The 23,577-nt window shown below is 41.3% G+C and overlaps 3 protein-coding genes across 4 annotated transcripts; 1 reads left to right on the top strand and 2 right to left on the bottom strand.

Annotated features, from left to right (window-relative positions):
- Positions 1–44: 44 nt before the first annotated feature.
- col28a2a (collagen, type XXVIII, alpha 2a) lies at positions 45–15,220 on the bottom strand. The gene is made up of 35 exons (XM_070838382.1): positions 15,085–15,220; positions 14,348–14,922; positions 13,795–13,815; positions 13,606–13,665; positions 12,487–12,540; positions 11,475–11,519; positions 11,350–11,376; positions 11,218–11,262; positions 11,057–11,101; positions 10,798–10,851; positions 9,537–9,605; positions 9,348–9,416; positions 9,143–9,211; positions 7,208–7,276; positions 6,285–6,353; positions 6,107–6,175; positions 5,704–5,772; positions 5,503–5,574; positions 5,331–5,399; positions 5,170–5,241; positions 4,906–4,974; positions 4,655–4,723; positions 4,500–4,568; positions 4,333–4,401; positions 4,160–4,228; positions 3,993–4,061; positions 3,693–3,761; positions 3,527–3,607; positions 2,798–2,833; positions 2,674–2,710; positions 1,410–1,967; positions 970–1,286; positions 596–851; positions 138–329; positions 45–49 (listed from the first exon to the last, which is right to left on the bottom strand). The coding sequence occupies exons 1-35, from the start codon at positions 15,218–15,220 to the stop codon at positions 45–47; spliced, it is 3,723 nt and encodes a 1,240-aa protein (XP_070694483.1).
- A 3,078-nt stretch (positions 15,221–18,298) lies between these two features.
- Positions 18,299–21,609, top strand: LOC139208237 (ATP synthase subunit beta, mitochondrial-like). 2 transcript variants are annotated; one of them, XM_070837845.1, is made up of 10 exons: positions 18,299–18,438; positions 19,009–19,182; positions 19,275–19,449; positions 19,727–19,848; positions 19,948–20,132; positions 20,289–20,447; positions 20,574–20,696; positions 20,778–20,990; positions 21,088–21,289; positions 21,369–21,609. In XM_070837845.1, exons 1-10 carry the CDS (start codon positions 18,354–18,356, stop codon positions 21,464–21,466), a joined length of 1,536 nt encoding a protein of 511 aa, XP_070693946.1. In that variant the 5' UTR covers positions 18,299–18,353; the 3' UTR covers positions 21,467–21,609. The 2 variants fall into 2 exon arrangements, with proteins under 2 accessions (XP_070693946.1, XP_070693948.1); XM_070837847.1 differs by having other exon boundaries at positions 20,778–20,996; positions 21,094–21,289.
- An 82-nt stretch (positions 21,610–21,691) lies between these two features.
- LOC139208872 (coiled-coil domain-containing protein 89) lies at positions 21,692–23,265 on the bottom strand. The gene is made up of 6 exons (XM_070838640.1): positions 22,822–23,265; positions 22,491–22,621; positions 22,271–22,407; positions 22,091–22,167; positions 21,913–22,012; positions 21,692–21,815 (listed from the first exon to the last, which is right to left on the bottom strand). Exons 1-6 carry the CDS (start codon positions 23,244–23,246, stop codon positions 21,729–21,731), a joined length of 957 nt encoding a protein of 318 aa, XP_070694741.1. The 5' UTR covers positions 23,247–23,265; the 3' UTR covers positions 21,692–21,728.
- Positions 23,266–23,577: the final 312 nt, after the last annotated feature.

Below are 23,577 nucleotides of genomic sequence, written 5' to 3'. Positions count from 1 at the left end.
TATTGTAGAGTGGAGAATCCACTCTCTGATGGCTTCGTCTCCTTTTATCCTGCTGGAGACAAAACAGCATATTATTCAGTGAATAAAAGTAAAAAGAGAATGTGCACATTTGTCATTCTGAATCTACAAAAAGTTACCTGTTCTGTGTATAACACAAGTCTTCTTGCACTCATCTTCTGTTTTGTATCTGTTGTCATTTCCACCACAGCCTCCGTACCAAAACTGTGCACAGGCGTTGGCCTGCTTGTCATAATACCAGCGGATGCTATAGTTTCGGCAGCTGCCCTGGTCCAAGCTGAGGTTACAGCGGGCATCAATAATAGGAGCCTCTGAAGAAGAAATGATGAGTGAGATTCACGTTTTCCAAAGAGTTTCAATGTATTCAAAGAGAACAGGTCTTTTTCACAGCAGATATTTTGACTTGTCACAGTAGGAAAAGCACGTGTGTTAACTTTATAGTGTGTCCATTCTGTTCAAGTGTCTCAGTTAGACATGACCGTGAGCCACTTTGAAACCGAAGCAGTTAAAATGCAATGCAGCCATCATTAATTTTATCATTCACACCTGTGCTTCTCAAAATGTCCTCAGTACTCACCTTTGGGCAGGACTGGACTCACCACAGGCTGCAACTGATTAGAGTTTAAGGACGAAGCTGAGCCCAGTGGTGACAAAGACGTTGCAGATGAGGTGGAGGACGTAGAAGAGGATGAAGATGATAACACGGCCTCGCGGGAGGCAGAGCTTTCTCTCAAAGGCAATAAAGATGTTGATTTGTTAACCACAGCTACATTATTACCGCCCCGAGCCTGGGCTCTTAAGTCTAAATCTTCACCATCTTCATCCTCCACCACCTAGAGGGAGACAACAGCATAAAAATGTTACAGTATTGTGAAAAATGAACCATCGTTAAAGAAAATTACAACAGTATACTTCAATTAAAACAATACAGGATGAGTTTCCAGCAGAGACCTGAACAGGGAGAGGATCGGCACTGATGGGCAGCGTGAAAGTGTCTCCACGGCCTCGGCTGCTGGTGCGTCTCTGATTTTGGATCTCCTCTTGGAGGTTGTAATCGTTCCCGGTGTTACCGTATCCATTGTTTCCATAAGTAAGACCATTGTTTCCATGGCCATTATATCCATTGCCATTCACACCATGTCCGTTGTTTCCATTAGTACCATGCCCATGCCCACCGTTGCCGTTCCAGTGTCCATTTGTGATACGATTGTATATAAGGGCACCATTTTCATCTTCACAGAACTGGTTGACGAGTTTAGACTCCAGTGCTGCAAAAAAAAAAAGTAAGAAATCAGTTAACTTTGGGCACTTTACAACCCCTCAGCTGAAAGCAATTATAGCTGGATATCTTAATGAACACACTGCTGAAGGCATGATATTTACAACATCACCTGGTAGGGTATTGAAGTCATCAATCAGGTACATGTGTTCACTGTCGGGGTCAGAGGCAATGAGGTTGAGTTCTCGCAGGAACTCAGCCTGCGTAGGATCAGAAGAATTGACAATCCCCAGGGCGTACATCTCAATGTTTGCAGCATGAGCTTCCCTCACAGCTATGTCAAGTTTGACAGGCTCCCGTTTGTCAGTCTGACCGTCAGTGATGACGATGGCTACTTTTCTGACTCCGGGCCGAGCGCTGAAGAAAGCCTCCTGAGTCGCCTTTCTAATGGCAGTGCCAGTGTAGGTGCCCTCGCCCATGTAGGGCATTTTTCTGATGGCCTGCTTTACGTCCTGTTTGCTCATGTAGCGAACCAAGTTGAACTCCAAATGGACATCCAGACTGTAGAGGACCAGTCCGATTCTGGTGGCGTTGCGTCCAACTGTGGTCCGATCCACCAACCTGGTGACAAAGTCCTTGATGATCTCAAAGTTCTCAGGGCCGACACTCTCCGAGCTGTCGATGACGAACACAAGTTCCATTGGCCTTTCTTTGCACTTGATGCCACATCCTGAAAACAAAGAAGTAATGTCACTATTTGACTACTGCGCTTAGGTTTACCTAATAATGATTTTAAAGCTGCACTAATCAGTACTTGTTGTAATTGTAATGTGATGAACCAACAGAGGATTATCACCCAATTCTGCAGCTCCCCTCAGCTCTACTGATTCTTTTAGTGTCTTTCAGCTCATTGTTTTGATTTTATGGCTCCCAGCTTTATTGCTATGGTTCACTCTCACAGCTCTCGTGGCCTTGCTTCCACACACACAGCAGGCAGCTGTTTTCAGTGAAAAAGCTCTAAAAACCTTCAATGACCTACACCTGCCCAGCACTAACCAGCAGACAGAGAACGTTAGAGGCTAAAGCAGCAGCTCTTCAGCAACTCAAGATGGTGTTCTGCTGAGTTTATGGAGACCAACACAGAAGTAAAAAGACAATATTTGACTTAAAATGGGCAGGTGGGCAAAAACATGAACCCAAATTAATGTTTCTCCATGTCTACTGGATGCCTTCAAGTGGCCAAAATAAATCAATTGTTACTAATATACTACTATAAAAATGTTTACTTTGGCACTAAATTTTTTCCACTTGTCAGTTCAAAGTAACTCTGCTAATAGATCTTGTTGAACATTATTCATTGCCACTTGCTTTCCCTTTATACTCCAACTACTAATTTACAGTAATAACAATAAACTAGACTTGGCTTCTAGTCTTACCACAGATTTCTTTGATCAGCTTAATGATGTCTTCTCTCTGAAAAACACGTGACATTTATATCAGTTCAAAATCACTTCAATCAATCAATTTATTGAATGTTCATTGTTGAATTGATTAACTCACTGTGAGGCCTGCTTCTCCTTTTGCTCCTGGTCTCCCCTGGGATTTGAGAAAAGTTGAAAACAATGTTACTGTTTCCATTGAGTGTGAATATCCAGATATCTCTATCGAATAGGATTGTGATGTAGATTAAGATGATAGATGATGATGATGATTATTATACAACATGTAATTACTATCAAACAGCTAATCTGCACGAAATGCACTTCTAGTGTGAACAGGCAGGCTCACTGAGAATCAACATATCCCAACATTTCGTAGTGCCTCCACCTCTTGTGCCTCCGGAGTAAAAATGAAACATGAACTATACTGCGCATACTTTTTTTTTTCATTGCTGGTTTTTGTTTCTCAGCCATTGTGTTCGCAAAGCTCCTCCTAAAACCGCTGCTGAAGATGTTGAGCTTGACTGAGTAAGACGAGAAGTGACTGACACAGCGTTAGAGACTCCTCCTGCTCTGATTGGTTGTTTTCAGGTGTGGTTGATTTTTGCAAATGAGGTTAAGAGAACTAGGAAGAGCCAGAGGAAGCTGTACTACTGTCTGACCATTTCAGCGAGTCTGACAAAAAGCTATTTTTACAAAAGTTACCTACTGAACCTTAAAGTGCCACTCACACTTTATGTCTATTCATTTGCAGTTTCGTCTACAAGTCATCTTATTTGGCCAATGTCAAGTCAAAAAGAACATTTTGATCTCTACAACTACATTGAAGAATAAGATCTGTTTTGTTTACCGAGTCACCAGGCACTCCAGGATCTCCCAAATCTCCTTTGACACCTTTCATTCCCCTCTCACCCTGTAGTCCACGATCACCCTGTAACAAGAAATGTATTTATCAGTCAGAGACCAGATAATTAGATATCAATGAAATGTTTCGAAGACACGTGTAAATCCAGCACCTTAGCTCCAGGAAATCCCTCTCCTTGAGGTCCTCTCGGCCCAGTCATACCTTGAGATCCTGGCTCACCCTGAAAATAAATTTTAGTTTCACTGCATCACACAGGAGCATAGATCATCGCAGTGGATCGTAAATTATTGTTAAAATTTGTCCTGCAGCTAGTTTCTCAGCAGTTCAATTGTGTAACATGTCAGCACCAATTAAGAGCTCGATATTGCTTCACTCTTACTTGCTGTGGACAAGAAAGTACAAATGTGAATTTATCTTGATATGAAGAGAGACAGTACGTGGTAACGTTTACCTTTGGGCCTTGAATACCTTCTCCTGGAGGTCCACCTGGACCTTGAGGTCCTGGCCTCCCAACATTACCCTTAAAACAAATGTTTAAAAGTAATCAGATCACTGGTTTGTGAATCATAGATAGAATTAGATCATACTATTTGTTAGGTATTCTGTATTCTTTCTTACAGGTGGTCCCTGTAAGCCCTCTCCAGGTGGGCCGGGCAAACCTGGCAATCCTCTGAAGCCAATGTCACCCTGAAGCAGATGTAAAATGATCACATGCACCGTGAGCATCCCCTTAAATAAACACAAATGCAAAATACAGACAAGCAAACTTAAAAAACCATGAAAACACAAACCTTGGGGCCATGAATTCCTATACCTTCTGGGCCTGGCTCACCTGGTAAGCCTGGCAAGCCTGGAGGACCCTAAAATAAGTACACAAAATAAGTTTAGACCATGCCAACTTGCACAGAATTTACAGGTCACAAACTTTTAGTATGAGCGAAATGATGATGGTACCAACCACAGGGCCAGAGATGCCTTCGCCTTTTGGACCATGTGGACCAGGTAAACCTGGATTACCACGATCCCCCTGGGAAAACAAAATTTAGTCATGGAGACCACCAATTTTATGCTGATTAGTGCAATATGGTTAATAATAAATTAATAGATAGAAACCTTTGGACCAGGTAATCCATGGCCTGTTTCTCCAATGTGACCAGGGGGACCAGCAGGGCCTAAATCACCCTTGAGACAAGACAGTGCAGTCAAAGTGATGAATAGTGGCAAGATATGTAATGCTCACATTAGTGGTAACACTTTTTATGTTATATGAAACTCTATCTGGCAGTTCTTCTGGCTGCTTGTCTTTTGTCTACCTTGGTGCTGAGATCTGTTTTATGTTTGATGGTACATTTTTATCTATTTACCTTTGGACCTGATATGGACCGTCCTGGCTGCCCTGGCATGCCCTGCTGGCCCGGTATCCCACGTTCACCCTGAAACATGAGAGTTGGCAGAGACTTACGATCCAGTTCATGCTCGTCTTTATTTTAACAATACTTGTGCTGCCAACAGACTTGTTTTTTGGCTCTTTTCAAAGATTGGATTAGTGTGGCATAAGAGGCCGCTCATACTACTTCATCGAGGAAGCCATCACACCACTATAAAATTCTTGCTGAATTGATTCCTACCTTTGGTCCAGAGGGTCCTGCGATGCCAGGAGGCCCATGTAACCCACGGATGCCCCTCAGACCCTGGTCTCCCTGGGAGGGATTACAGCACACATCATCTGATTAACATTTGCTGTCTTACAAATCATAAAGCCCACAAGGATATATAATCGAAAGCACACCTTCTCCCCTTGAATGCCAATTCCTTGTGCTCCCTCAAGACCTCTTAAACCAGGTAAACCAGGCTCACCCTAAGAGTAGAAAAGTAGATTATATTTCAAAGATGTGACAGAATTCAGATACTACTAGGACAGGTAGTTTATGTTTTCACAGAGTTGGCATAATGTATTTTACCTTCTGCCCTGGAGCTCCATCTTCTCCTGGAAGACCATGAAGGCCACTCAAACCAGCTGTCCCAGGCTCTCCCTGCATCAGTAAAAAACTTTTTTTAAACTATTATCAGATTTTTGATTGATTCAGGGCATTGGCACTTCCTATATACTAACAGATCATAACTGAAGTGACTTGTTTGGTTCAGGACGTGCATCGTCTTACCTTCGGACCAGGCTCACCAATGCCTCTCTCCCCTAGAGCTCCCTGCTCTCCTGGTAAACCTTGGTCTCCCTAGAAACGGAAAAATCAGGTAATTAGGAAAAATGTAATAGTTCTGGAGTTGATTGCATCTAGTTTACTGGTTGGTTAGATATCTAAGTTTGTATATTGTACAATATATGAACACTATATCCTGTTTATAATAAAATTCTTTAAAAATCAGTTTAAATACTTGCAGCAGCTGTGTAAGTAAAGTTTCTGTCCTCTTTCTCTCACGTTTTTAAACAAATGACCAAATTCAAAGCCTTGTCTGTGTGAGGTGGCAATGTTAACCATTGTGCCAGCTCTTTCAGACTGCACAAGCACATGAAATCTTGCATTTGATGCAGTGGGTGTTTTAACAAACCTTCGGTCCAGGTAAACCTTCTCCTGGAAGTCCTCTGACTCCTGGTGGACCTCTTGGACCCTCGACTCCCTGAGCAGTAATAAAGATTAGAGGGCTTTCAGTGCACAATGTCCCGCTACGGTATGCATATAAGTCAGTGTGACATTGGGAACATATAGGTAGAAGACATTTTGCAGACCTTCTCTCCCTGTATGCCCACTCCTGTCGGCCCAGTTGTCCCTGGAGGACCTGGAGGCCCAAATTCACCCTGGAAGTAAAATGCCAGTCAATTTAATACATGAGTATCAGTTCTCAGTGATTTCCTTGAATAAAAACCAACAATGCCCCCAATATAATACAGTTTTCTACCAAGATCTAGTAACAATAATACAAAACTGAATCTTAAACTCATGGCTTCAGCTTTGCCCTAATACATTTGACACAACCCTGATGATTTAAAACTTAAATGTATCATGTGGAGTTTCTGACCTCTAGTAGTGCTAGAACATAAAGCACCCCATGATGTACGTCCTGTGGCTAGGCCCTTTGATATCCCAGTCTTTCAAAATCTATTAAAGTAGCTGTGTTTCTTCTTCCAACCAGAAATGTGAGCTTTTTTTTTTTTTTTTTGGGCATGCATCTCTGCCATGGCCTTGCAAATCACTACAAACCAACAAGCCTGTTTTCTCGTTGGCCTAATTTGGAATATCCAAACGGAATATGCTGTTACCCGAAATAAAGTTGGAATGTTGTCATATTCCCAATAATGGTGGAATATAAGTGTGCATGTAAACGTAGCCACTGTGTTTTGGTGAGTAACACTTTTGTTTTACAAGAAAGCTCCACAGGGCACTGTTAACTAAAATAACTGCATCAATGACATGTATGGCTCCATCTGTACATTGGTTGTACACATTGTCTTATTTTTAGCCCTTCACCTTTCTTCAATAACCAGACTTTTATAGGCTCTTCTCATCTTACTCAGTTTAATGTTCGAAGAGGCCATCTTGAAGCCTAGAGACCATTTGCGAACCCTTATGGATTTCATTAAAGCCTTTGTTTAGTCGACCTGAGTGTGTATGCGTTATATTCTCTTTGTTAGATGATACAGTTATTACCCACCCTGTCTCCTTTGATTCCTACGCCCTGCTGTCCTCTCGGCCCCCTCGGTCCAGGGAGCCCCCGATCCCCCTGAGGAACAAAATAAGGTCATCTATGCCAGTTATATCACAGCCATATCACCCACTGGGTCAGAGCCAGGTCTGCATTGTTCTCAGTGAAGAGAGTATGGAAGAAGAGCATGCTGGCTCCTGTTACCCTCTTGTGATTGATTAAAAAAATGATCCTACGCATGAGGAATGAACGAGTTTTTTTCCCGTCGTCATGACTCTTCTTGACTATGTGATTCTTGAACATTTTCCTGTGGCACAGTTCATTTCTGAAGTGAAGAAGTTGCTGATGTGAGCAGCCTGAGCCACATTCAAGACTAATGAGATGCATATTCATACTAACTTCATGTGCGTGTGTGTGTATGTGTTAGTGTGTGCGTGTGTGTGTGTGTGTGTGTGGACACCTCTAACAAAAGCACTCTGAGCCCTTTTTACAAGAGGTAGAAGTCAGCAGTAGAGTAAAATCTATAACAGCTACATAGGAAGTGTGGCACAGGTCAAACAGATGTGTAGTTGCTGGAGGACATCTCTTTAACAAATAAAAGAGAAGCAGAGAATCCTCTACAACCACATCAATATGCTGCTCTCATTATCAATTTTAGCCACAAGTTCTGTCTTGTGAGAGGGTATTGATGCAATTCTTTTTACTCTTACTTCGGTATTATACATTAATCGCACTTGTGAGTGAGATTGGGTTTTTTTTTCTGTGTTGCTGCACTTGCAGCCAGTCTTGTTAAACCTTTTGTTAAATCCCGGCTATCTCCTTTTGAATGGGGTATTTGCAGAGTCTGTTGTAAAATATATGTCCCATGGTGCAGCAAGGTGCAGCATGTTGCAGCACGGGGGAAAAAAAATCTGTTTTTATAGGCTTAGCACACCAACAACAGACTGAGCAGTAATGCTTCAGTGAACACCTGACTTTTGAAAGATCAGAAAGAATGTGCTTCTTCTAAAGTAATGCCAGCCAGTTTTGAACTACACGTTTTTGAACAATATGGAAACAGTTGGTTAGTGGTAATAGCTAATCTTAGTGGTAATGGCTAATCTGGATTAAGTAATAATAATTTACAACTGCTTTCTGCTCATCAATTACAGGAAGCTCCTGATTTTAAATTGATATCAGGTTGATATCACATTCATTATGTGAGCAACACAGATGTAACAGAAGCAGAATCACTGAGTAGAATCAACCTTTGTTGATGCTTGAGCCTTGTTGCTCATCATCCCTACCCTCCTGCTCTCAACTATTAAAAATAGGGGAAATACCACATCAAAGGATTGATCAATAACATTATAGAGTGTGAGAGGGCAGCAGATTCTGGTTTTTCATACATTTTCTGACTTCTTTCATTTAATGTTTTGCTTAATTTAACTGCTTTGCATTGTGCACATGATTTATGCAGTTCCACATATTTCAAACCCGAGCAGCTTCACTGGTGGTGTAAGTGCTGCCTGGGTCTCCTCTATTTGATTGAAATGTGAAAGTGTCCCTGTTATAACTGTTGATGAGCTCTCCTCTAGTGTATAGGTGTCTATAAGTATTGAGTCATTTGGACTTGAGGCAGAAACCAGTACAGTAGATGACACATTTTTGCAATAACAAATCATTAACAGTACATTAGTAAAGCAGTTAGTAAAGCAAGACAGTTTTCTGCAACACTTTAACAGTCATCAATGTGTTTGAAGTATTTAGGCATTACGTGATGATGCTCATTATTCTTTAATTAATCTGTAACTGATACATTAAGGTGTTCAGACTTTTTTGAAGAATATCATCAGTTCTTGCTGGTCTACCCTTTAGGGGTTGTTAGCAGATCCTTGTGTTATGTTCCAGTTTTGACCCAGACGATGTTGCTATTGTTTTGATGAGTTAGACCTGAAATAATACCTTTGGTCCAGGAAACCCTTCGCCTTGGGGTCCTTTTTCCCCTGAGACACCTTGTGGTCCTTGAGGTCCCTATAAACAAAGCCAGAGAGTTCAATATGTCACCCAAATGCTGTTCACATTTGCCACCGAAGCAACTACAGATATCACAGACACAAAACCATTCAATAAATTGTCACAGCAGAGACTCTGTTTCTTCTTAACTTACAGGAGAGCCGGGTTCGCCCACTCCAATTGGACCAGGAGGACCTGGTCGGCCCTGGAATCCCAGGTCACCCTGCAGATTCATGCAGTAATTTGATTTAATATGAGAAACACAAAGAAATACAGATAGCAAATAAACAACCACAAAGTACAAGAAAATATTCAGAGGATAATCCATAGCATCATTACATACTTTTGGTCCAGGAAATCCAATACCAGTTTCCCCCTGAATTCCTGGAGGGCCAGATGGGCCACGTTCACCCTGTGATCACAAACACAAACACGACAATTAACACAAGTGTACAATGGAGCTTAACTCATGTACCCATGTAGTGAAAAGATATGAAGCCTGAACCAGAAATGTTGTGTTTCCTCTCTATTTAGACCGTTAATGTCTGGCATTAATTGTGTAAAAACACTGTGTTGCACTGCTGAAGAGTGCTACATAACTCAAAAATAAATTTGATAATACAAACACACACATACACACACCACACACACACACACACACACACACACACACACAGGCGTGCAGGTTGAATGTTCCTTTGAATTCTGTAAATCCTTTTGATGTTGTAAATGAGGTGGTGGGCGGGATATTTGATCTCTATCTGCAGGTCAGGACAAATAATAGCTCAACTTGAGCTCTGGTGGTGTCTCAAATTTCAAGAAACCCCAAACAACAACATCTCAAATTAACAAAGAGAAAAGGTTTTAATTAAAATATTTGCATGGTGACTTGGTAACTATTCTCTGACATGAAGACATGTCATGTAATCATCTAGACTGTTTTAACAGAATACAACAGTTTCAATGTGCCATTTTACAGTATTTCATATGAATCTAATATTTAACTTATCATTATGTTACAATTCCCTGTTTCAGTTGTGCTCATTTAATTGTGAGGACTGCAAAGTGAGAGACACACTAAAAATGTAACATTTAAATGTGTTTTTTTTTTTTCTAGAAATACATATGAACAAATTGTCTTACATGAGTCTTTTTAGGGACCTAAAACAAATTATACTACACAAGGACCACCAAGAGTCCTGTTAGTCTTTACAGATGCCCCATGCATGTCCTCACATGGCGAGAAAGTGAGCATTCACTGACTTTCCATGTAGACTATGTCATTAACTGCAGGCCTTATTAGAGAAGCTGACACTGCTGTAGGCACTTCCTAGTCTGTGTTTAGAAACAGGATACAAGCCAATAGTAGAAAGTGTAGTGAGATTTTTTGTTGATGGTTCATCCACTTGCTGGTGAACAGTAATGATGGGGAAGACCTGCTCACACAGGGGTCTATTAACAGACAAACATGCCTCTGTGCTGCATGGCAAAGACCTGGGTGGTAAAGCTCCAACCTCCTGTTTAAACTAATCATAAAAGGAAATGTAAAGGTCACAGCAGATGTGCATGATGTGGTGAGTAAAAGTTGCTCAAAAGGGGCTGACCTGCTTTCCCTGAGGGCCCTCCGGTCCAATGTCTCCATGTGGTCCTGGTAACCCCTGGGCAGAAACATAGAGCCATTAATAAGGAACTTCCCAGAAGCATTTGGACGTGTGTGTGTGTGTGTGCATGTGTGTTTATGTGCCATCTGTACAGATAGGAGGGGATGCCTGACATGATGTAGTGATTGCAGCAGCTATTTTCTTTTGTATAAAGGGCTGGAACGTGGTGAATTGGGTATTTTACCATTAAAATATTACTGACCTGCAGACCTCTAGGGCCTCTTGTTCCGACCGGACCCTCAGGACCCTGAACCACATCACATGAGGACAAGAAAGACCATGAGATCAAATGCTGTATGTGCAGTAAGAAGGGATTATCAAACATGTTATTCAATATTTGTAGCATCAACAGTGCTGTCGTACCCTGTCTCCTTTGACTCCTGGAGTGCCACACTCACCCCTCTCACCCTGTGTGGGAATTACAAGTATTGCATGGGTTGGAATTGTTTTCAACAAAATAAAATGTTGCCGTTGTCATTAATTCCAATCACATACCCTCTCTCCTTTGTAACCTGATTTTCCCTGCAAATAAAATGAATGAGATGTTATGTGTTAACAAACTACAGGGACAATAATGAAGATTTTCTTAATTTTAGTCATGAATAGTAATTGTAATTTACCTCAGCACCCTCTCGTCCGGGGAGACCGCTTAGTCCTGCTTCACCCTGATATGACAGGAAATAAACTGACTCATTATATCAGTGAATTTAATTAGTTTATCCAAGACTATTTACTGTAAAGTAAATACCTAGTCACATAATAAAATGCCTAAAATTGCAGGTATGAGGAGATTTAGAAGAGAGACAAACAAAAAAATGTAACCAAGTCCATTTAACCAAAGTTTTGCCTGCTCTAACAACACCATTAATCTGATCTGAAAACACAACACCACCATAAACACTATAACCCCAAATATGAAATTAATTAGAGATAAATAATGAGTATTTTTATTAGAGATTAGTATTTTATAACTGTCAATATTGTTTACAATAGAGAGCATATTCTATTACAACAAATGCTAACAATACATAAAATTTCAAGAGCACAGTGCACAGAAGCACAAGCAATTAAATGGACAGAGTATAAGAAGTCATGTAGTTAGACTAACATTTGTGAAGACACAAACATGAAGGTGAAAATATGGTGATGGAACAGACTTCACCAGTTAGATTAGAGGTGTGGAAGTGGAAGAGGTGCAGAGGTGGGTGAGTCAGAAATATGAATAGGTGCCATATTCAGTGCAAAGGGCCATAAAATCAATCTTATATTTGAATGGTAACCAGTGAATAAGGCTTATACATGACTACCAAGGTTGACTGTCTATAAATGATAATCATAAAAGATCATTAAAATCATAAATTAGATAATTAAAAAATAAAAAATAATAAAATAACATAATTCCATACAAACCACTGTTTCCTAGGAGCTCACAAATACTATTTTAAAGTTTTAACAAATACTAAAATACAATTTACAGATGTTGAATGACCAAGTTCTGGAAACCTGACAATTTTTCCCAAAACTGAAAGAAAGAATTTCGCTGCAAAGCACTCAAGGAAGTATTATGTAACTTCTTAAAGAGACTGTCAGCTAACAAATTCATCGTCCATATATCCATCAAAAAGCACGCACCTTTTGCCCTTTAAGCCCTGGGGCTCCATCTTCTCCGGAGCGACCTTTTTTCCCCTGGAGAAAGAAACAAAGTCAGGGTTAAGATTTAATTAATTGCTTCCATTGACATTTTGCTCTCCTTGTGGTAATCATTTCCGCCTGCATTGTCTGAGAAAGACTGAAGGGGAAAGGTAGCTGGGCTGATGTGTTATATATGTGTTTATGGATGGCCTGCATGACAGTTGAGGCCACAGGTGGGCATGAGGTGTCTTGTCCACAGGACCAGGGGTCATTGTCTTGAGCTACACCTGGACAACGTGCACAGTTGCTATCCACCACAAATCTCTAGTTTGTGACCATTAAACTAATGAGAGCAATTATGAGAGCCTCTTAGTCTGAGTGTAAGAATCTGAAGAATCTCTGAGAGGAGAAAGCACCTGGTTAATGTCCATGCAGCTGTCTGTCAGCAACATGATTATCTGGAAGGTTGCTAGAAAACTTGACATTACCTGAGCTGTCTATTATCCCAGAGGGGCTTGAGTGTTTGCATGTGAGTGAAAATGTGTGAATGGGCATCTAGAGCAAGTGGAATCATCTTGGCCTAGTATCATTATGTGTAATATCCGTTGCTCCATATTACAGTCTCTCTATCCCAGCGTAACTGACCATGACAGTAGTGATTTATGGTGGCTAAAAGGTCCAATTTTATAGGGAGAGGAGCTCTAAATGGGGGTGCCTCTGGTTTCCATGGGGGACATCATATGTTACACGAGAAATGCACAATAACTGGCTGAGAGTGGGCACAAAGAATCACAACAAACATATTTCTCTGGGAACAGACTATAGTCTTTCCTTTCCTTTAACCTGTTGCCATAGATTTGCTTTTAGAATGTGGGACAGGACCACCTATCCACTTACTTTGCTTGTGCAAATGCCTGCAAGCTATACTGAGGTGGGGGGGTGCAAGTTATTATCCTGATTGTTCAAAACAGCACAATTACCATTCCTGGAATATCAAGTGTTAGATTTCTCTTCACAAGATTTCAAGAAGCTCCCTGACAAGCCAAACTGTGACACTTCAAAGGAAGCTACTCTTACATTTGGGGGGATATTTGGAAAGGTTTGAGGCAAAATACTCACCGCAGGCCCGCTCGGCCCCCTCTCTCCTTTCTCACAAGCACATCTCGGAGCCACAGGACACTTCAAGAAAGAGACATGTTTAGTGAGCTTTCATGTATGTAATTCAATACAGTCAAAGCGGGCACCTAATTACACATTACTGAATGTCAAAAGACTGTATATGAGATGTCTAACTGTAATGATACTTACTCCTTCATCAGCCAGGCCCATCTGTAATGAAAAGAAACATTAATTGATTATTTAGTGATGCAGATTTGTAATAATTTAATGTCATTCAATGAATGTCTATACAGCTATACAGCCTGAAAACCTAAGAGAAACTTCTTTAAGAATAATGAGTTGTAGCCAGTGGCAGAGGAGCCACTGTGTAATGAATAATTGTCATTTGTTACTGTATTGAGAATATCGCTGTTTAAATTCAGTTGTTTCTTCTTAAAGGAACGTAATTTAAGGTTTCAAGACAAACTATTCTTCTGAAAGAGACACAAAGAGTGAAAAGAGGTGGATATGCTCACGCAGATGTCAAACAGTATTTTTCTAAAGCTCTGTAAAAAGCTTCAAATCCCAAGCTGTCAGAGACATTCTTTCATTTGTTTCCGCACAGCATTGTCATCATTCCGCCTCTTTACGAATACCTGAACAAGTCCATCCATGTGCCAACTCTGAAAAGATGCTCATTCAAAGCAAACACATGGCTTTTCCTCTCAGTGCTGTCTGCTGAAAGACAAGGTATTATACTCACAATCTCAGTGACGATTTTTTCAACAATGTCTTCGTCCTGTAAATTATGGAGAAAGTGGGAGGCCGGGGAGCTGGCAAGCAGACGGAGTTGGGCCACATTGGCTGGCTCATTGGCTGCCCTGGTGATCCCCAAAGTGAAGAATTTGATGCCCTGGTTCTTGGCATCAGCAACAGCAGAGAAAATGTCGGGGTTCCTCGGGTGGGAAATGCCATCTGTGAGCAGCAGGGCTACTTTGATGTTCCCATGGGTGGATTCCTCCAGGTACATCTTGGTCATGTTGGTGATGGCGTAGGTGGTGTAGGTGCCGTGCCCGATGTAGACGATGGGGGCTATACGGGTCTTGAAGTTCTCTGTGCCCCTCCAGTCTCTGAAGGTTTGCTCGGTGATAACATGACTGCTGTACTGCAGCAGAGCCACCCTCAAGCTCAAGCTGCGGCCGGTCTGCAGCCGTAACCCTTGGAGTCTGTCCACCACGTTCATAGCAAACTGCTTTTCCTGCTCATGATTGTCCTTGGCACTCTCAGAGCTGTCCAACAGGAAGGAGAGCTCCAAACTACAGTCCTCATCCAGGATGGCTGTGTGCACAGAGAACAGGATGAAGGACTCTCTATTAGCAATACAACATGTTTTACAAGTGTGATTGACTAGACTGACTGCATTTTTTTTCTGACAAATTAAAATCTTCACTCAGAAAGGAAAGTTGTAGATTAGTGCAATCAAAGTAAGTATTTTCTTACCTTGTCCGTCATGAATATTTGCAGCCAAAGGTTTGGCCTTGGCTCTCTTGTTAGTTTTCCTCTCCTCATAAAAGTCTTGGGCCCAGACACCGGTCAGTGCTGTGACCAGCAGCACCGACATAAAGGAGGGGAGCATCCTTGTCCCAGCTACAGAGAAAAATAGCAACAGTGTTACAGTCCACAGAGTAGAGCAAGTTGTGCCTCCATACAATGTATCTGCTAAGTTTAAGAACATTTCAGAATACTGTTTGATTAAATGTCAAACTAAATAGCTGAATATCATTTTGCTTTGAAAAGTCAGCATATCCTAAAAATAATTGACCAATTGTCTTCACATCAACTCACAGTCCAAACTCCTTTGGGAATTCAGCAATTTTTTGGTAGTGCAGCTTCAGTGCAGCCCAAAATGCAGACTTAAAAATGCAGAAAAAGGTAACGGGGACAGCAGAGGATCGGAGCGCACAGTGAGCGCAGTTAGCTCACTGATTGTGCAGCAGCAGCAGAGTCAGTCATTCTGTGGAGCAGAAAGTGAGAGACCCTAAAACGCTCACTCCTCCTTTATAAGGAGGCACCGACAGAGTAGATCCCATGGAGCCTTGCCAAGACTCCTGCTCTGCCCTCAGGGCAGGGGAAGGCTGCTGGAATATAGTGTGTTTGCAACAGTGAAGCAACGTTGTGTGTGTGTGTGTGTGTGTGTGTGTTTGCTGAAATGTGTATTTTAATCACTACAAGTACAATCAACAGCAGATGTAAAGCATCTGTTTACTGGGGGGTAACTCATTTTTACCACTGAATTATAGTTAGCATGTTCTGCAGTTGCATATTAGTTTATTTGTAACACTTTGTCTTGCTTTTACTGAAAAGTTAAAGAACTTTTTAATGACCAGAAATACAACAGTGCATATATCAACTTTTTAAACTAACAATACAGTTAAATAGATAGATTACGTGTTTATTATTTCACAGCATTTGCACAGCATTGTCTGTGATGATGTGTAAGACTGGATTTTGTGAGGTGAGTCTTAGATAACATTGCCTTGAAACTCAGGGATGAGTTTCATCGTTAGACATACAATTGAGAATCTGGCATAGAGTTGGCAATATATCTTTTTTAAATCTCCAATTTAAAAAAAACTTGCACTAAGAATGTTGGATATAAACTACAATGGGGTTACATCTGAATATAACAGCACTTACCCAAAATTGCAACAATAAAATAGGGTTAAAAGCGTTTTTAAGAGGTGATATAAAAAGTGGCATTGATACCAGCATAAATTCCACAGGTGGGGAGGGGGTTTAAAGTTTAGAGGCCCTAATGGCAAAGGCCTGGTCACCTTTGGTCTCGGCCCTGGACTTTGGAATGACCATAAGGCTCCTGCCTGAGGAAAAAAGGTTCAAAGCTCTGAAATTTTCTAAATTAATTCTAAAATTATCAAGCAATGGCAAGTAGTGTAGAGGTGCTACATAAGGGCAATTAGATCCTGTTCTGTTTTGCTGAAGAAACAGTTGATAATCATAATAGTCTGAACAGAAACCTCAATTCAACTGATTAATGAAAGCTTAAAAGCTCTTCAATATCTCTGAGATACCATCCATATCAACAGAGAGTGATATGAGCAACGCAAACAGACAATTTTTTAGATTAGAAACAGGTCTCAGGCATTTCAGGAGGGTCATCACCAAACATTTCTTCAAAAAGACAGACAATTATGACATTAACTCTGCAGACTCTTAGTGTGCAACATCTCCAAAGAACAAGCAGATAGTACCAGTGATGAGGGCCCTCACATACAGCACCCTCGGACAATGAGGGTATTGCATTAGATTTATAATACCTTTTCTTTCCTTTAATTATACTTTTATTATAAAAGGGCGATGCAACCAGTAGGCGGCTGACATGCAATATATCTTTCAGAAAACAAATAAGTGGAAGCTGTAGGTCGTGCTTTGCCTGTCAGAGTCTCAGAGATGAACATCTGACCATTCACTAGTCGAGGTGACCTTTCGGTGCACTCCTCCTGTTGTGATTTGAAGACGGGGCCGTTCCTGTGCAGACTGGCTGAGCTTTCTGCCTGCTGTTCTTAAGGTGCAGAGGCTTTGTATCGCAAAGCTTCGGGCGAGAAGTAATTAGAGGAGACTTTCTGACACAAAGGAATGTTGCACTGAATGATGGCTTGGCAAAATCCATCCTGTCACTATGAGCAATGATGAATGACAGCCATTCATAGTGTTTCTATATGCTGCAGCAATATTTGTGGAAATGATTGTAAAGTCAGGTTACCTTTCACGTACGTCCATCACTGACTGAATGTTTTTGTATATGTTGTCCATTATGTGTGTGAGCCGTAGCGATTAAAGAAGCTTAGTGCTGTTTTTTGATTGTTGGGTTCAGACACATATGTCAAATACATAATTTTGCAAATGGTAGACGGGGATTGGAGTACTTTAGGTTAAAGAAACATGAATGGAAAATTCAAACCAGCAATTGTTATACAGAATTATGTTCTTTGTTTGTCCAACGAGTGCTGTGGAAATGGATTTTAAAAAAAGCAGCAGGTTTGCTTTTCATTGCATTCATCACAAAAAGCTGCAAAAACAAAGTCAGTATTTGTTGTATACAGTAAGCCTGCTCTATTAGCAGAAGTAGTAACCTGTAGTAGTGGTTAAAATAGTCATAATTTCTTTAGTTTCTATTGTGGCACATCATTCTCACGAGTGAATGCTGAATCTTATAACATAAAACACTGTGGGTCAAAATACTGAATATAAATTTGATATATGGATTCAGATTCCTGGTGGTATTTTCCACAGAAGTTATATCTTACAGATAATGTGATCGGCCAAATCTAAAAACAAAAACAAAACAAACGGATTATTATGGTATGCTTAAAAGATAACCTGGTTTTTTGCTTAAAACTAACAGCTCCAAAATGCTTATTGATATACAACAAACTCCTAAATTGGCCATATTTATATCATTAGTAATGATATATGGGTGATATTAGGATTGTTGCACATAACTAATAATGTAATTTTATTTCATGAAATACATAAAAACTTCAGTATCATCATGCAGCATGAGGACGACAGTCCTACTAAATCCTATTAAACGTGTTTATAGATTTATTGGTTTTTGCTGCCCTCTTTAGGTGAAAGAGGGGACAGAACCACGACGGACTGCGCATGCTCAGACAGGCGCTTGGATTCAGCAAAGTGGAGGATCGCCCATAATATCTGCGGGTGAGCCTTCACCTTCAGCCATCTTAGCCATGCTGGGGTGTGTGGGTCGCTGCTGCAGCGGGGCTCTGCAGGCTCTGAAGACAGTCAGCGGGAGACATGCTGCTCTTGTTTCGAGTGAGTAGACACACTTTTTTTTTAAACATGAGCCGACTGTCAGTGTGAAGTTTTCTCTGGCTTGACTTTTAGCGCAAATGGATGCATGCTCACCGGGTCAGGCCTCGAGTTTACCGTTAAGTGTCTCTATTCATTTGCGATCAGTGGGGATTTTTGTTAGCAGCAGCTAAAATAGGAGACAAGCCCTTATTTGGTCGTATTATTGCTTTAATCAAGTGTTGTGTGTCGGCTCCAGTCGTGTCCTGGTTCACTGTCTCCAACCAGTGACCTTTCCAAGTAACTCAGTACAAGTCCATGTTTGTTTTGAACTTTTCAGCTTTTGAGTTTCAGTGGAAACAAAGTTATGAGCAATGCTGAAGCGCAGAAAAAGAGATTTAACATACTGTAGGTTTTGCTTCTTTGTTTTGTGTATTTAATCTACCAAAGTTATATTAAAGTTAAGTCTTGTTTATTCTCTCAAACATGTTTTGATTTCTCAGATCTTCTTGCTTCTTTCACAGACAGAGTCATTTTTAACATGTTGACATTAACGTCCTTGTCCTTGTCCTTGTCCTGTCACTGTCACCTCAGGCAGGGGTTACGCTGCCCCAGCTGCTCAGGCAGCACTGGGCAATGGCCGTATCGTGGCTGTGATTGGTGCTGTGGTGGATGTCCAGTTCGATGAAGGCCTGCCTCCTATTCTCAATGCACTGGAGGTGGCTGGCCGTGAGGCCAGGCTGGTGCTTGAGGTGGCGCAGCATCTGGGTGAGCGTACTGATTTGATACTGGGGTTGTAACGCTCCTCAACACGTCCATGTTTGGACGCCTTTACTGTCTCTGCTTGTGTGTTTCCACAGGTGAAAACACAGTCAGGACGATTGCCATGGATGGCACAGAGGGTCTGGTCCGCGGTCAGAAGGTTCTGGACACCGGAGCGCCCATCAGGATCCCTGTTGGCCCTGAGACCTTAGGCCGGATCATGAATGTCATTGGAGAACCCATTGATGAGAGGGGTCCAATTAGCACCAAACAGTAAGTGTTGAGGAGATGATCGTGATGCTGGAGTTATTCTATACACATCTTTTGTTGACAACAAATCCCACGAAAACACCAAAACCAACCAAGTCTGTCTCTCAATGCCTCTGTCTGTTTTTAGTAAACATCACTGAAACAGGAGAAATGAGGACATACACTGGGGACTATTTTCATGGTTTGGGGATTTTCATAGGATTTGTTGACTGATAAGAAATAAGAATGGTGTCAACCTTTCTTTAAAATGGTATATTTAAGAATAATTATTATTTCGCAGAACTGCTCCCATTCACGCTGAAGCCCCAGAGTTCACAGACATGAGTGTGGAGCAGGAGATCCTGGTCACTGGCATCAAAGTGGTAGATCTGCTGGCACCCTACGCAAAGGGTGGAAAGATCGGTTGGTGGATTATCTGACACCCTAGATTTTTTTTTTTGTCTGCACTCATATTTTCACACATTCATATCCTAATGGATTGTGTATGTTGCATTCCTTCAGGCCTGTTTGGTGGTGCTGGTGTTGGCAAAACTGTATTGATTATGGAGCTGATCAACAACGTGGCCAAGGCTCATGGTGGTTACTCTGTGTTTGCTGGAGTGGGAGAGCGAACCCGTGAGGGAAATGACTTGTACCATGAAATGATTGAGTCTGGTGTCATTAACCTGAAGGACACCACCTCAAAGGTGATGCCCTCCATGAGATATTAATTTGCTAAAGCACTTTAACTTCTCTGGCTAAAAGCACGGTGTGGAAATCGGTTTTGACAGTTTCTTGAAGGTCTATTAAGGTCTTAAACTCGTGCTGATCTCTCGGGGTGATTCTTGTCTTCATGTCCTCAGGTAGCGCTGGTGTACGGTCAGATGAACGAGCCCCCAGGTGCCCGTGCTAGAGTTGCCCTTACTGGTCTGACTGTTGCTGAGTATTTCCGTGATCAGGAGGGACAGGACGTACTTCTCTTTATTGACAACATCTTTAGGTTCACCCAGGCCGGGTCAGAGGTACGCAGTGCCAAATAGAGTTTTTCATTATTTGTAAATGTCATCAACAAAATAACACTTTTTGTGTGTGTGTGTGTGTGTGTAATGTATATCTTGCCTCTCAATGTTTGCGTCATTATCCCTCAGGTGTCTGCCCTGTTGGGTCGTATCCCCTCTGCTGTGGGTTACCAGCCCACCCTGGCCACTGATATGGGAACAATGCAGGAGAGAATTACCACCACCAAAAAGGGCTCCATCACCTCAGTACAAGTGAGAAACAAGACACTAATAGTGTCACACTTTTTTTTTTTTTCTGGTTGAGTCATACTAAAAGGGCTCATTTTGTTACAGGCTATCTATGTGCCCGCTGATGACTTAACTGACCCTGCTCCTGCCACAACTTTTGCTCACTTGGATGCAACAACTGTGCTGTCTCGTGCTATTGCTGAGCTTGGTATTTATCCAGCTGTGGACCCTCTGGATTCCACCTCCCGCATCATGGACCCCAACATTGTTGGGGCTGAACACTACGATGTTGCTCGTGGTGTGCAGAAGATTCTTCAGGCAAGCCTTTTGTTGGATGCTCGTGAATTTTGAATGACTGTCAACGATATCCGCAAACCAAAAACTAAACTAAAATCTTTTTGATTCTTTTGTTTAGGACTACAAATCATTGCAAGACATCATTGCTATCCTGGGTATGGATGAATTGTCTGAGGAAGACAAGCTGACTGTAGCTCGTGCTCGTAAGATCCAGCGTTTCTTGTCGCAGCCCTTCCAGGTAGCAGAAGTGTTTACTGGCCACATGGGGAAGCTGGTGCCTCTTAAAGAAACCATCAAAGGCTTCAAGAGCATTCTAGGAGGTAGAGTGCTGCGCCAAGGTTCAGACATTTATAAATGGGATGAATTTGATGGTAATGGCTATTCTTATCTCTCTTCAAGGTGAATATGACGCCCTGCCAGAGCAAGCTTTCTACATGGTGGGTCCCATTGAAGAAGTCGTCCAAAAGGCTGAGAAACTGGCAGAGGAGCATTCTTAAGTGATTTGTCTTTAAAGTTTTATGAGATAATGATTTGTACAGTATAATTTCTATATGAGGAACTTCTAACATGTCATGCTAAGTATGTTGTGTTGTGGTTCAATTTCTCTCGAAAGGTGAAGATTAAATGAAAAACATTGAGATACAAATATTTTGTCTCTTTTTTTTTTTTCATTACCACTTTCAGTGAGCAAGCAGTTATGGTGAAAATAATTTGTTTTAATGAAGACACTGGCAAGGAAGCAACACACAATGCTAAAGTTTAGCCCATCATGTGGCGAAGTTTCTTATTTAACTCCCTTTCTTGTATGAGGAGGTTGGTGCTGTGTTCTTTGAAGGCCTCAAAATCCTGTAAAACGATGGCAAAAGAAAATATGTTGAGCATGTTCTCAGGCACATGTGGGCCACTGCCAATTACACTGTTCAATATGCGGATTCTAACAAACCTTTTTAAATTTCCCAAATTTTGCTGTGGATTCATCAAGAGCAGACTGAAGCGACTTCACTTTAACATCTGCGTTAACTGCTTCTGCTTCCCATTCAAACCTGAGGGAAGGTCGGGGTCAACACTTTTACTTCAGGGTATTTCTTAAAGCAATGTGTCGTTGATGATGAACAATTTACCTTTCCTCTGCTTTGGCCCTGGCTTTTTTCTCTTCCCTCCATTTGGTCTCCAGCTTCTGGATTTCCTCTTGTTTCTCCTGAATTTGAGACCAGTTTGTGTGTACGTGAAGTGATTGGTTCATCTGTGCAGAGCTGTGATTTTAATACGAGAACAAATACTAAACATTAGTTGTAAATTACCTGTATCATTCTCCCTCTTTCCATTGACAGATGCAATAATTTGTCCTTCTCTCTGGTGAGGCTGGTTATGCTTTCTCTCATGTTGACTTCGTTCAAAGCAAGCTCTTCTTCAGTCTTTTGTAGCTTCAGGTGAAGGTCTGACCATGCAAAGGAGGCCACAAGTTTACAGGTACTTGTATTTTGTAATGCTTGAGAGAATGATAAAATGTTGACTACCCACCTTTGCACATCCCGACAGCATCTCTTTGCTTTTGCTGAGCATCATGCAGTTGATCAAGCAGCGATGCCTCCTTGGCTTTATGATGAGTTGCTTGTTCAAGTAGTTCTGACTGGCATCCAGCTAATTTCTGCCTTTAACATAGATTAGAGTGATTGAATAGATTGATCTTTCAGCTAGAAGTGTAACGGTACGTGTACTGAAAATTTCCACTTTTCAGTATGCCCAGCCTTGTAGTTTTGCTGAATGCATATAAACCTTGAACTTGAAGATTTTTTTTGCACCGTTACACTTCTACTTTCAGCACAATTAACATGAACATTGTTCTTCTTACCGATATTCATTTTCCTTATTTGTGAATTTCTCTGTCAGCTGTTTGATTTCTTGTGTCAGTTTTTGAATGAACACTTCTTTATCTTGTAATTTTTGGGAGAAAAGTGTTTCATTTTCTGACTGCAGCTGTTTGTTTTCCAGCTTCAAATGGGCATTCAGATTTTTGTATTCCTCCATGAAAGCAATAATTGCCTGATTGTTGACAGCTAAATCCATGAATCTCTTCTCTATCAGCTCTGCTTTCTTTCTTTCGCTGTCCAGTTCTTTCTGGCAGTCTGTTACTTGGCCCTCCAGCTCTGTATTGATCTTTTGCAGGGCTTGATATCGAAGGAGCAGCTCATCTGCTCTCTGTTTCAGTATACAGATCAGACTTGACTGTTCATCTATCCGGGAGCGCAGCATCCCTGTCTCTGTTGTATCCTCCATAGAAACACTTCGAAGTTTCTCCAGCAACTTCTGCATATTGTTTATTTTCTGGGAACAAGGAAAAAACAATGTATTAAAACATGACACACAGGTGCTTTGGCAGCACCTTATTAAAGTTATGCTGTTTTCAGACTAGATCCTGACTGACACTGGGCTTTTGAGGCTGCTACTGACATACACTCAGATGGGCAAACTATGTTTGATGACACTAAAATTTACCTCTACATTTCCAGCACTTGTAATGTCCTGTTACCATTCAGGTGATTCTTTAGGTACAGTACAGGTTAACACATCTACAAAAAAATATCTCCCCGGTTGATTATTAATTGGG

This window comes from Pempheris klunzingeri, chromosome 10, assembly GCF_042242105.1.
Source record: "Pempheris klunzingeri isolate RE-2024b chromosome 10, fPemKlu1.hap1, whole genome shotgun sequence".
Taxonomy (NCBI): domain Eukaryota; kingdom Metazoa; phylum Chordata; class Actinopteri; order Acropomatiformes; family Pempheridae; genus Pempheris; species Pempheris klunzingeri.
This window is presented reverse-complemented; position numbering and strand designations above follow the sequence as displayed.

Coding starts and splice junctions, on each gene's coding strand:
- LOC139208237 (XM_070837845.1), top strand. CDS start 18,354: ATGCTGGGGTGTGTGGGTCGCTGCTGCAGCGGGGCTCTGCAGGCTCTG. Junction 18,439..19,008: donor ACATGCTGCTCTTGTTTCGA/GTGAGTAGACAC, acceptor CTGTCACCTCAG/GCAGGGGTTACGCTGCCCCA. Junction 20,697..20,777: donor GCTCCATCACCTCAGTACAA/GTGAGAAACAAG, acceptor ATTTTGTTACAG/GCTATCTATGTGCCCGCTGA.
- col28a2a (XM_070838382.1), bottom strand. CDS start 15,220: ATGCTCCCCTCCTTTATGTCGGTGCTGCTGGTCACAGCACTGACCGGT. Junction 6,176..6,284: donor TGGGCATACAGGGAGAGAAG/GTCTGCAAAATG, acceptor ATTACTGCTCAG/GGAGTCGAGGGTCCAAGAGG. Junction 4,975..5,169: donor CAGGACCCTCTGGACCAAAG/GTAGGAATCAAT, acceptor CTCATGTTTCAG/GGTGAACGTGGGATACCGGG.
- LOC139208872 (XM_070838640.1), bottom strand. CDS start 23,246: ATGGAGGATACAACAGAGACAGGGATGCTGCGCTCCCGGATAGATGAA. Junction 22,622..22,821: donor AATAAGGAAAATGAATATCG/GTAAGAAGAACA, acceptor TCTATGTTAAAG/GCAGAAATTAGCTGGATGCC. Junction 22,408..22,490: donor TGCTGTCGGGATGTGCAAAG/GTGGGTAGTCAA, acceptor TTGCATGGTCAG/ACCTTCACCTGAAGCTACAA.